A 10,758-nucleotide genomic window follows, 5' to 3' on the forward strand; every position below is an offset into this window, starting at 1 on the left:
TTCCCTATTCCCTCAAATTCCCCCAAAATGGAAGAATTAAAATAGTATGATGATCTTTAAATACATTAAATATGAACATAAACTGGCATCAGTCGGGGAATAACATCTTAAAAGAGTCAACCAAACAGCTGTAGACAAATATATATATATATATATGTATTTTAATTTTGATATTAAATTAAATTTTAGATTAAAGTAGTATTTCCTGTTGGTGGTTTAAAACGTGTTGTACAAATTATTATTATTATTATTATTAAATAGCCTACATAGAATTATATTGAAATATTCTGCATGCAGACACATATATATTGATATTTTACACAGACGATATAATCTATTTAATCCATTGTGTATAACATAGTTGTAATGTCGCCCTCTGCTGGTTGACTCAATGCACTACATCTGTCGCTCAGTGATGACGCGGTTCGCGTGTGTTTTCCAGCATGGTGACCTTCTGTCTGCACCATACAGTCTCTGGTCTGTACGAGCTGCAGACCCATGAGAGGAACATGACCACACTGTAAGAGCTGCAAGTGACATTTCTTCATGGTAAGCTCTTGTATTTAGTTGAGCTGTTTATTAATATGGAATACATCTCGATTATAATAACGGCAGCTGCTTTCTAGGTGTATTTCCCTGAACGGGATCTCAGGACATTTCCTTTACTTTATACACTCTGTTATAATCCGGAGTTATGACTCTACAAATGCCCAGTGCTGGATTACTGTTGGTGCACAGACTGGTGAGGGTTTGCACAGGCAGTCAGAGACATGTCAGACACAGGGACTCACTCGTTAAACTCACTAAAAGTAGAAGTGGGATAAGAACTTGTTTAACTGGTTCTGTGAAACATAACGAGAAGGAGAGCGAGGACTCAGACCCTTCAGGCCCGAGCACCAGGCTGACACCCGGACAAGCGCTGCCGGGCAGGAGGAGACACCTGTCCCCTCTTGAGAGGATCAGCAGTCTGCTGCCTCAGGATGATCTGAGCCCGGAGGTGATGCAGCTGAGAGAGCAGAACCAGGAGGGAGCTGAGGACAACTCCAATACACTGGCGTCACTCACACACTGCCCACAAGAGCAGAGTGGACATCCTGAGACAGCACCTAGAGAGGATGGATCAGATGACCATCATGCATCTGGTGCCGCTGCAGAACCAAACCCTTCAGAGAGGTGCTCACTTGCCTCTCTCCCAGGGGAAAAGATGCTTGTGTCCGGGGAGCTGCTTGTCGCTGAGTATTACAAGAAAGGGTTCGTGGAGTTCAGGAAGATGTTCAATCTTCAGACTGGGAGTCGCCTGCACAGCAGCTGGGGGTTTATCCCGCACGATGACATGGTCGGGCAGCCTGCGGGTCGGTTCCTGAAGTCTACCCTGGGCGTTCCCTTCCTCATTCGGCGTGCCAGTCTGGAGGATTATGTGCTGTACATGAGGAGGGGGCCTGCCATCGCCTACCCAAAGGTATTGTTGTCGTCTTTCCCAAAATGCACGCCATTTTCTGTGTGTTTTCAGGGTTTGCACGAATAAACTGCTCCTCTCAAAGACACTGTGGGAATATTTGAACTCTCTTGTTTCCACCAGGATGCAAACGCCATGCAGCTGATGATGGACGTCACAGAGGGAGACAGTGTGCTGGAGTCAGGCTCTGGATCAGGGGCCATGTCTCTGTTTCTGTCCAGAGCAGGTGTGTGTTCGCTAAACCATCTGTTTGTGCTTGTCCACCATTAAAGTGGAAGCACCCTAAGAGGTTGACGCATTACAGTAAAAGTTTCCAGGATGTAGCTGTTTCCTGAAAGAGAAACTTGCGTTAACGTTAGGGCTGGGAGATAACGCCAAAAACAGTGTACTGATATTATATTGCTGATTATCACGATAAATTTCAAAATATTGTTCTTTCAAGTTTAAGGACTAATTTTTGTTCCTGAGTAAAAGTTCTTGTTTTAAACTCTTGATGGGCAGAGAATGACAAAGACTTATGTGTCATACGTCCTCACTCTGATTGTACAGCGCATTAGCAATATATTGATATATATTGAACATTTGTCACATAGGTATTGATGAAAATAATACTGTTGCCATTGTTTTATCAATTAGTCCTCTGTGCAGTACAATGGGAAAGTATAAAAGGATTCTTAAATATGCATCGATTGAAAACTAAGGTGTTACAGTTGCTACTGTTGGTTAAAAAAACTAAACATTTATTTAACTACAATGGACACCGTTAGGTAAGGGTTTTGCTTCAGAATATTTTGGATCACAGCCATAATTGTAGTTGTTTCACTAAAGGTTGTTTAAATTGAATAATGATATAATATAATAAATAATAATACAATTGATGCCTAAATGAAAGGATAACAAAAATTGGTAACAATGCAACTGGGGTTTAGCAGTTTTATAGTTTATGGATCAAATTTGAGTTTGAACCTCACATAAAAAATTAAAAAAAAGACTTCACTGAGGTTTTTCTTCTTCGGCAACATTATATTATTCTCAGGGTTTTCAAGATGCCTGTATTGAACAATGACTCCTCAGTAAAAACTATCAAAATAATTTTCGTGCTCTATTCAAAAGCAGCCTTTTTTTTTTTACAATTTATCACTTATAATATGTGATGAAGGCAAGTTGTTGAGGTGAGATCTCTAGTTCTGGTTTCCTTCTGACTAACTGTCACATCCAGTAAAAGGTTATCATAGTTCTGGATATGGAGAAAATTCTATGCCTGTGTGGAGTGTACAGGATGGATTGGATCACAGTTTGCTCTTGTTTACCCCAGTGGGGTCTAAGGGCAGCGTGCTGAGTGTGGAGGTCAGGGAGGACCACCACAAGAGAGCTGTAACAAACTACAAACGCTGGAGGACATCATGGAGCCTGCGTCGGGGGGAGGAGTGGCCCGACAACGTCCAGTTTCACATCGCTGACCTCTGCACGGCCTCCTCGCTGCTCGCTGGGCAGGCATTCCATGCGGTCAGAATGTTTACAGAATTGTAATCAACTGTAGAGCATTGCACAAACTGTGGGATTTTCGTGAAATGACCCTGGCTCACTCAGCTGATGTCTGTTGCAGGTTGCTCTGGACCTGGTGAACCCTCACCTGGTTTTACCCACTGTGATTCCACATCTGTACCCTGGAGCTGTGTGTGCCATCTACCTCGCCAAGTGTGTATATCATTAGGTCTTTCTTCAGGTCTAAGAATAGAGCTTAAAAAAGGTGGAAGACACAACGCTGTAAAAAAGTGCAGTCACGTCTTTCGCGATGTAGTTTATTAAAAGTTCCTTTAAGGAACAGATTAGTATCTTAAGAAATACACTTAATATCTTTCCTCCTGTGAGTTAGCAGAGTAGATTGATACCACACAGCATGTATTTGTGTACAGAGTGATGCTTCAGTGTGTTTTTATTTCACACAAACAAAAATGTTGTCTATATTATTTTCTCTAGTTACCAGTGATTGAAGAAGTTTGAATACGATTTGGTTAAAAGTAACAGTGCCACAATGTCATCATACTCTATAACATGTGAAAGTACAGGCTTTAAAAAGGCACAGAAAAAAAATCCTAATGTACATGGAGTGAAGCTAATTTGATCTGCTCTACTTTTGGAAAGTGAACATTGAAAATCCATCGTATTCTACAGGTAGATTTGAACTCGAGTAGAAATATGTACAAGAAAGTAAAGTACATGGACCTTACCTTATGTGATTCTATTGATCCAATATTATGTCCTCTGTGCTTTGCTCTTTTAAAGAATGTGGAATCTAGGCCCAGGTTCATAAGAGTGATCACATTGATTTCTTTTTTAAAGAAATAACCAAAGGAGTCTCCCACTTTTCAATATAAGTTGAATGTCCTCTTCAAACGTTTCCCATATATTTTTAACACATATTCAGTCCATACAGATATAAACAGTTTAGTTTGTAGTTTTAACCAGATTTAAACAGCATTACTTTCTACAAGTGTCTAGTAGCACAGGTTTAAGTGTGTGACGTTTTATTCATATAAATTTCTTTGCTTCCCGTTTAAAATTAAAGCCAAATTAACACATTATAGCAGTTCATTTTTGTTGCCAATTGTCTCACATCTGCAGTAACAGAAAGACATTTACCTGGTTCCTGTCTCTCCCCCTATAACCCAGTATAACACAGGTTATTGACCTGCTGGAAGGCCTCCGCTGTATGCAGCTCCCATTGCTGTGTGAACACATCATCGAGGTTCCAGTGCGACACTGGCTGGTGGCCCCGGCTATGCAGAAAAATGGCCAGTTCTGCACCAGGAAACCTCCACCCCTGGATGAAGAGCACAGTGAGGAGGAGGAGGCGGTGACAAATGAAACTGACAAAGGTGACGTAGAGAAAACACAGCAGACGTGTAGTTTTTTGATGTGCACCCTGATGTTTTTTAACATTTCCTAACTTGGAACTTTAACTGATATTACAGAAGAGTTGACCCCAGATGGACGTCCAGCCTTCGGGATTGTTCCATATATCGCCAGACCTCACCCTGTACAATTAAGCCACACAGGTCAGATGCTATTACACTTCCACAGGCCCAATGTAAAGAGTTATTAATGATGATGACGCACATAAATGATCATTTTCTACTTTTCTATTTTCAGCATTCCTGGTGAAACTGAGGAAGTGTGGTCAGTAGCTGGGAGTCCTGGATGAAAATTATTTAATATTCCATCCTTACTGTAAATAATTTGTAAAATAAAACCAATGTTGCGACGTCAGTGTTTGTGTTGTACTAACAATTCTCAAAAAGATTCATTCCAGTTCAACCTTTTATTGAAAACTCAACAGACAGTGTTGTATCATTTAAGCGGAACACAAACATTACAAACACACACCCAACAGAATACCAGTACAGTGAGCGACATTGTAAGGCGAAACTTCAATTCAATCAAAAGGGACTTTTTCCCCCCCAATCGGTGAATGAGTGATTGTCCCAAAAAGTGCTTTGGTAAATAAATAACAAATAAATATATATGTATATAAATATATAAAGCAGAAACTCAGTGCAGGTTAAACAAACCTTTACAATAATACTCTTTGGCGTATTATATTAATCTGACTGCAGGTTATGCAGAATATGACGACTTCTTTGTTGGTATAAAGAGGGACGTAGTAAAACTGCGGCGGTGGCGACGCTCTACTCCTCACTGATCCAGTTCATAGAGGTGTCGAGAGTAGAGCCACAGGAAGACTCATCCCCTGACAGAGAGGGAAGACAGACACATGTAGTTAGGAAAAACAGCCTCAATTCTTTGTGGCATGGACTCAACAAGGTGTTTGAGATTCTGCTCCACGTTGACATGACTATCACATCATTGCTGCAGTGGTCAGCTTCACATTTATGCTACAAATCTCCTGTTCAACTACAATGTGTTTGAGTCACTGGATTCACATCTGGTGACAATCCTGAATTTCACTGAACCTAGAGGGATCTATTTGATTTAATTCGTACACCTATAACACAGTGTCCCTGCCTGGTTATTGCCCGTTATCCTGATTACAGACAAACAGAGCAGCCAAATGACCCGAAACCCAAATATAATTTCAAAGTTTTTGTCCGAACCCAGCTCAGCCCGTTGGGAACCGTCGTGCTTGGGTCAAGTATCCATGCTGTCAAGCCTTTGGTCTTAAGTGCATGGTGTAAATACATTAATGGTGTAAGTTAAGTTTCTTAATTACCCAAGGGTGTGTTTAGGGTGAAAAGGGCAATAAGACAGACACACACTTCTCTGTAGAATAAACAAATCTGTTCATGTGCAAAGTGAAAGCACACAAGCAGACCATCAGTGTGTGTTTGAGATCAGTGTGTTGAGTGTGTGTAAATGCATTGTGCATCTGTCTGTGTAGGTGCATTTTATCATCACAATAATGTGCCCTTAAAATAACAGTGAAATCCTGCACCACTGACTTAGGGGCAGGCTAATGATGCAATCGCTTTGGCCTCAAGATATCTATGCGCCTGACCACACCTCAGTTTGAGAACGACCCACACTATGTATATCTAAAATTAGCAAAGAACTACCTAAATCTGCTTGGTGCCTGTGATGCCACTTTGTATTGGGTGCTGTTGAGCCCATTGACATGATCATGAAACCAGTTTCAGACAAGATGTATTACCATGCTGGAATTAGCCATTAGCAGATGGTAAACTGGCCATAAAGGGATGCACATGACCAGCAGCAACACTCAGATGAACCATGGGATTATCACCATGGTGGATTGGTATTTAAGGGGCCACATTCACATCGCACACAATTACCCAACCAGCACCAGTCTGAACTATTGACACGAGGCAGTTTGGGTCCATTCATGTTGTTGATGTCAGATTCTGACCCATTCTGATGTTAAATGTGGACATTAACTAAACTCCGGATCTGTACCTGTATGATTCATGCACTACACTGTTGCCATATGATTGTCTGACTGGATAAATGCATGAATAAGCGGGTGTATAGGTGTTCCTTAGTAAATATATGGTGCCTGTCTAAAAAACCCTAAAAGAAATAGTTAAATGTCCAAATATTACCAGAAGAAGAGCAGCAGCAGCCTGGCAAAGAGACTCCATTTCAGGGTTTATAATGGGTACACAAATGTATTCCAGTGAGGTGTCTGGTAACAAGATAACTTTGAAAAGAAACATGGAAAATGCTCCAAATCCGAATTATAGGGGGTCATTAATATGCTGGAATAAATCCTATCCCCCAACACAACACTGATGCTCTGCGAATCCAAGTCGGTCTCGCCGGGATATAGCACAATCTTTTCAGTTTGAATTCCTAATCCTGCTCGGTGAAATTCGTCACAGGTGTAATCCACCTGAATCACATTGACACACACAGACTCCCTGGAATAGGAGGTGGAAATGTTTCCACTCGTTCTCGTCCAGGGCTCCACTTCCAAATAAAAATATTTCCTTATGTCTCTTTAGCAGCAGCTACAAGTGTAATGTGTAATGGTTGGAATTGCATGGTATGAAAAAAACAAAGCTTAATGTGCATTTAATAGTCTACAGTTCTCAGTTTGCTGTATGTTACTGGGGGCAAGTACGTTTCAGACAGTAAAGCCTGATTGATAATAATGCTGCCAGAGACAGATGCTCCCTTAAACTCATATTAAAAGCTCAAAGCCAGTGGGGACGATTTCATGAAGATGTGCATCATCAACTCTGAGTGTCATTCTGTCATTTTATTATTTTGCTTTAGTTATTCAACCTCGTCTGCTCTGTGAAAGTATGTGGCAAACAACATTCAGCTGCTCCATTCACACGTAAGAGAAATGTGTAGTTTATGGCTTCTGTAGGTTCTGGAGCCTTTTAACTTTCTACAGTTTGAGCTGGGGGGAGATACTTATTAATCACTATTTCTACACTAACGTACTTTCAAAGAGCTTCTTGAATCTAAATGGTATTTTTGTCCCATTGACCAGCAGAGGGCTCTATCTTTAAAGGTAACTCTTATTGAACTGTATGAAATATATCTGTTTTTCTGGTTAAAAAAAACAATATTTGAATACTATGTTTCAACAGAATGGGTCATCCTCTGCCAAATGACAGGAAAAGAAAATAATAAGGTCACGTTTAGTATTATGTATATGCCTATTTCATACATAATGTACAAATACTTGTTTAGTTTAATATGTATTCATTTATGAAATCTTTATTGATTTTTCTATTTTCTTCTGTCTTTTGGTTTTCCAGGTGGGGCAACAGTAAAGTTGATCTGATCTTATTTGTTGAAACCCTCGTCACACCTCCTTCACGGGACTGTAATAAAAATGACCAATCATGGTGGGATGTATCAGTTAAATAATATCACAGTGTAGCCAACTCTTCCTAGCTTTTCCAGGATATAGGGTTGCTATGTGTCTGAATAATGGAATAACCTACATAGTCCTGAGGTCACCATCAGGGCTTCCTCAGTGTGAGACTATGTCCTGATTTTAGAGGTTGGAGGAGAAGCACATCTGGATTAGTGATACCTACCAGGAACCCCCTCAGCACAGCAGCAGGACGAAGGCTGGACGTGTCTTTTAGTCTCTGCTGCCTTCCTGCCAGAGGCTGCAGCCCTGGGCGGGGTGGTCTCCAAAGTCAGCATGGCCATGAACGGGTCTGGATAGGTGGCGTTGGGGCTCAGTGCAGGAGACCCTCTGCTGGGATGGGAGGAGCCTAGGCCCTGGTCTAACCTGGTGCTGTGGTGACAGAGGACACAGGTGACTGGCGAGGCGAAGGGTCCCCGGGGGATACTGATGTTGACTCTGCCAGTGTACTGTCGCTGGGCTCCGCTGTGGAGCTCCGATCGCTCCCGCTGCCACACAAAGTGAGCGGGCACAATGGCCATCACCTACCAAGGAGTGAAAGAGAGAGAGAGAGGGAGATAGAAAGAGCGCGAGAGAGAGAGAGAGAGAGAGAGACAAAGGAATAGATGAATTCAAAAACAAAAACACCCCTGCAAAAAACACAACAGAGATAAAATATCTGGCGTTAACCCAAAGAAATAAATATTGCCCTGTCCAGCAAAAACAAGGCCCTTAAAAAGAATTCACAGGGAAACACCATTTATCAGTCTCTTTGGGCAATTGAACTCGTGTGCACCTCTTCGCAGCAGCGCCTGCTGACAGCCGCTCGGTACTCGATGCGAACCCACAGCTTGTCTCGCTGCTGGAGGAAGCTGGGAAACTGCCTCCTCCAGGTCTTGCCCAGCGCCCATGGAAAAATCTCGTACTTGCTCTCTTCCTCGTCCTCCTCCATGGTGTTGGCAAGATACCTAGAGAGGGAGCACACGAGCCGGTTTCATTCCTGCCAGCGAATCAGCCACGAGGGGTAAAAAAATAAGCGGCGCAAAGCGTTTGCTTATCGTCTTAAACTTACAGTGCGGTGAAAAAATTCTTCCTGGTGTACTCGTCAATAGTGAAGCAGGCCCTTTTGAAGTACACAAAGGTCATGGCTAGCAGGTACTGATGAATTGGAGAGAGAGAGAGAGATTGGGAGTCAGTAAACAGTGAGCAAGCTTCAGAAAGAATTTAAAGCCAAATATCTGCTCCTGCCTTGTCTGTCAGTTTGCGGCAGCAGTCCGTCCACAGGAAGTCTTGAATGAAGTCATCATCTGTAAACAGGTTCATTTTAAAAACGGCCTTTTAAAGTACAATTAATCACTTGGACTTTAAAGATGTTGTTTATCTTATCTCTATTCACCAAAAAGTTTGAAGTATGAAGCCATTTCCTGATGCTGGATGACAATAGTTGGAACCAAGGGGTTTCTGGCCTTCGGCGTCCCAATCTGCAGCCGGCTCGGCGTGCTCTTCCCGGCGGGGGTGGTGGCTCTTTTCAACCGAAGACCTCTCCTGATTTGGAGAGTGTGAGTGCTGTTGGGTTTGACCCGGACGATGACTGAGGGAGGGGTCTGGCACCACCTGTGTGGGTGCTTCATTGCACTGCGGTGTAGAGCAGCGGAGGTAGAGGAGGAGGAGTGAGGTCTGTTCTGAGAGGGGATGAGAGGAGAGGTAGTTGACAAATGAGCAAACAACATGAAGGGGCTTAGATGAAAAGCCACAGGTCCCTCATACGAGTTGTGTAACATACACAAGGTACAGTTTCGTCCATCAAGGTTATGTTTTCATTGCAGTCTGTTTGTGTGCTCGTTGGATTTTAAGCAAGATAACACGAAACAACTGATTTCCAGGAAGCAGTATGGGACAGGAAATGGACCCATTACATTTTAAGTGATGGGAGGTGATGGTGATGACTAATGAAATTGCTGAAGCTGGAGCACAGGAAGGTTATATCTGAGTGTGAGCACAGAGATTTGAGTGAAAACATTACAAAATCTCGAGGTGAAACTTAAAGACCACGCACTAAAATAAAATTAGGAAAAACATACAGGTTTTCATAGATGTTGGATTATGGCATTTTCCCAGGGAGTAACTCATGGATCTGGATGAAGACACACTGAGTGGACTGACATCTCTGAGAGATGTGGAGCAGCTTTTTTGGATTCAATGGGAATCTGTCATTCTACTTCTGTCTGTTTAGCCTGAGCTCATCATGACGAGCAGACACTAAGCTAACAGGCTAACCAGCTAACTACTGCCAGCCTCGAAGAAGCTAACTCGGACTTTACTTAATCGCAGTGCGAAGCTAGAACTCAACACTCAACCAGGAAGTTAAGTGTAATATAAAGTAAGTGAGGACATTAGCAGCGGAAAAGTGAAGGTTTACTTCAAGACAGACCTCAAACACGTCCTCAAGGTCCTCACCTGCGCGGGGCTTGTTTAAACTCCAGTGGCTGAAGCAGAGAAAGAAACCAGCAGCTAACCCGACCCGAGCGGACCGACTGGAGAGTGAACTAACAGCTGGCAGTGTTAGAAGAGGCGGAGGGAAACATGTCCGTGACCACAGCGAGCAGAAACATCACGGTTCACATGTGTAGACGAGTGAGAGTATAGAAAGCCTCCATCACCTTCACGGACCGATGAGCTCCACACACCTCAGACCTCAGGAGGAGATGCTGCCGCGGGCACGAGCTCCTGGACCCGCGCCATTAGCACACCTGCAGGCGGGGACGCGCACGCTTATTGCGTCCTATCCTCTACCTCTTCATTTAGTTTCTCTTAATAATCACAACAGTTAAATGGTACATCATAGTATTATAGAGAGTATTATAAAGTGAGTCTTATATGTATATTATGATATACAGAGTTTTATATGTCTAGTATTATATGGATGTTTTTATATGCAGAGTATTAAATATTGAGT

General features: G+C 42.5%; 2 protein-coding genes across 3 annotated transcripts; one reads left to right on the forward strand and one right to left on the reverse strand.

Annotated features, from left to right (window-relative positions):
* The first annotated feature begins 437 nt into the window (after positions 1-437).
* On the forward strand, positions 438-4,714 carry trmt61b (tRNA methyltransferase 61B). Of its 2 annotated transcripts, none has more exons than XM_061083060.1 (7): positions 438-1,459; positions 1,580-1,682; positions 2,772-2,962; positions 3,063-3,154; positions 4,130-4,335; positions 4,432-4,515; positions 4,610-4,714. In XM_061083060.1, exons 1-7 carry the CDS (start codon positions 695-697, stop codon positions 4,642-4,644), a joined length of 1,476 nt encoding a protein of 491 aa, XP_060939043.1. In that variant the 5' UTR covers positions 438-694; the 3' UTR covers positions 4,645-4,714. The 2 variants fall into 2 exon arrangements, with proteins under 2 accessions (XP_060939043.1, XP_060939044.1); XM_061083061.1 differs by having other exon boundaries at positions 4,435-4,515.
* Positions 4,715-5,145: 431 nt separating this feature from the next.
* Positions 5,146-9,433, reverse strand: spdya (speedy/RINGO cell cycle regulator family member A). The gene is made up of 6 exons (XM_061083419.1): positions 9,199-9,433; positions 9,051-9,109; positions 8,875-8,960; positions 8,599-8,770; positions 7,990-8,347; positions 5,146-5,207 (listed from the first exon to the last, which is right to left on the reverse strand). Exons 1-6 carry the CDS (start codon positions 9,431-9,433, stop codon positions 5,146-5,148), a joined length of 972 nt encoding a protein of 323 aa, XP_060939402.1.
* Positions 9,434-10,758: the final 1,325 nt, after the last annotated feature.

Source organism: Limanda limanda, chromosome 12 (genome assembly GCF_963576545.1).
Source record: "Limanda limanda chromosome 12, fLimLim1.1, whole genome shotgun sequence".
Lineage (NCBI taxonomy): Eukaryota > Metazoa > Chordata > Actinopteri > Pleuronectiformes > Pleuronectidae > Limanda > Limanda limanda.